The 1,959-nt window shown below is 45.9% G+C and overlaps 1 protein-coding gene across 1 annotated transcript; it reads left to right on the forward strand.

The window, feature by feature from the left end:
* Positions 1 to 429: 429 nt before the first annotated feature.
* On the forward strand, positions 430 to 1,337 carry LOC143152564 (uncharacterized). Its single transcript, XM_076322862.1, has one exon. The coding sequence runs from the start codon at positions 681 to 683 to the stop codon at positions 1,335 to 1,337; it is 657 nt and encodes a 218-aa protein (XP_076178977.1). The 5' UTR covers positions 430 to 680.
* Positions 1,338 to 1,959: the final 622 nt, after the last annotated feature.

The raw sequence follows: 1,959 nt of genomic DNA on the forward strand, positions 1-1,959 counted from the left end.
GCGTTCACGTTTCGTGAAATTGCAACTTCGGAAGTTCGATAACGGTCCGAGACCGGACGAGTTGCACGGCTAACCGGATGTCGCGGTATCAACGCGGATAATGGGAGTCTGGCGCGTAGTTGCCAGTCGAAACACGGTGAACGAATAGTGTGTGCGCGGTTACAGAGACTCTTGTATCGCGAATCGTTGCTTTTTATTACGTCTCTCCTCGCGGAGAGATTTTCTTCCTCGATGCAACTCGACCAACCGTATCGAAATTCGTTGAACGTTCCGTTACCGCTCCGGTGATCGAGAAACCTTGATTTTCGTGCAACTTGTAACGTGTGTGCAATCGCAGGGACACTTGTACCGCGAACCACTGCATTTCGATATTACTCTTCTCGCGGAGAATGTTTCTTCCTCTGAAGTTTCGTTCGAGGAACGATACAACGTAATTCGTTGAACTCTTCGTTACTATTCCGATAATCGAGAAACTTTAATTTTGAGTGCGTACGTGGTTGCAGAGACTTTTGCATCGCGAACCATTTCTTCTTGATTTCTCTTCGTCGTTCGAAGTTCGAGCTGAAAAATGACGTCGAAACTCTTTAAACTCTTCCGCTGTTTTAATACTCGAAAGATCGTTTCACCGCTCTAACGGTGAAAAGATTCTAATCTCCGTCGAAGTCGATTGAAAGTTCACGATGGAGGCGCGTGAAAAGTCCATCGAATGGGCGTTGCTGTTTCCATTGAAGGCGGGCCTGTTCGCGATGAAGTCGTCGTTGTCGTCCAAGAGCGTGAACCGTGAGAAGGAGCGAATAGCCAAGAAAAATCAACTACCGAGTCCCCAGATACGTCGAGGTTCGTCGTTGTCGGACCTGGACAAACTTCAGAGCAAACCGATGCTACCGGACGTGGTGAGATCCACGGAGAAGTGTTCCGAATCGCTTCCTCATTCACCGGCTTTGTCACGGACGTATCTTCAACTGGGGAATATATACGTGAGCGGCAGCATAGGCGATCTGATGAACATGAAGAAATACGGCGCCTCCACGTGGAGCGTGAGGAGCGAAAGTCTGATCGCAAGGGCCGTACCTTTGAGCACGGTGACCCCGAGGCACAGCCCACCGGTTGAAAAGAGCGTCGAGGACCTCGAGGACGAGCTCCAGGACGAGTGTCACGTACCCGGGAAACCCTTAACCTGCGCCCAGAGAACACAGAGGCTCAGCAAACTCATCAAGAAGCAGAGACGCATGATGGTCTTCAGTCCCAGAACTCTGAAACGAGATCTCGTAAGTGAAATCTCTCGAGATCTACCTAGAGTTCTCACTTCCGGGGGTTGTAGGCTGAAATTGATCTAAATGATGGTGTCGACCGACCGAGTTTAATTTCAGAGAGATTCGTCGATGATGGGTGATTAGAGGTGTTCGAGAGGTTAATTTCGAGGACGAAAGATTTCGGTGGCAAGTAGGTGAACAATCGAAAGATATGTTTTCTGAGTAGCTTTGAATTTTAAAATGGAGAAGTAGAGTGTGTTTTTGAAGGTGATTTTGGGAACGAAAGATTCTTGCTGTGGAGAAATCGCACAGAGGTTACGTTCTGTATTCTTTCTTCGAAGAAGTAATGATTTATTTGTAGATGATTGGTATCGATAGGACGCGTACGAATCGATTTAATAGTATTCTAAGAAGATTGGTATACAGTTGACTTTGTTTTGCGTAGAATTTCCAATTGCAGAAGTAATTAGGTTCGTTTGCTTTTCTTTTTTTCGGTCACGAGTGTATCCTTATAGACACTTCTTTATCGTATCGACTACCACGTTGTGCATATTACATTGTTTCGATCGTTACGTCATTTTTTCATCAGTGAGATTCCAATACGGAGAACGATACGTAGAAATTCAGCGAGCGTTACAATTTAAACAAACGAATACGCCGATAAGCTAGAGAAGAGTATCGATGTAAAAAAGAAATATTATTGGGC

The sequence above is a fragment of the Ptiloglossa arizonensis genome, chromosome 11, assembly GCF_051014685.1.
Source record: "Ptiloglossa arizonensis isolate GNS036 chromosome 11, iyPtiAriz1_principal, whole genome shotgun sequence".
NCBI lineage: Eukaryota > Metazoa > Arthropoda > Insecta > Hymenoptera > Colletidae > Ptiloglossa > Ptiloglossa arizonensis.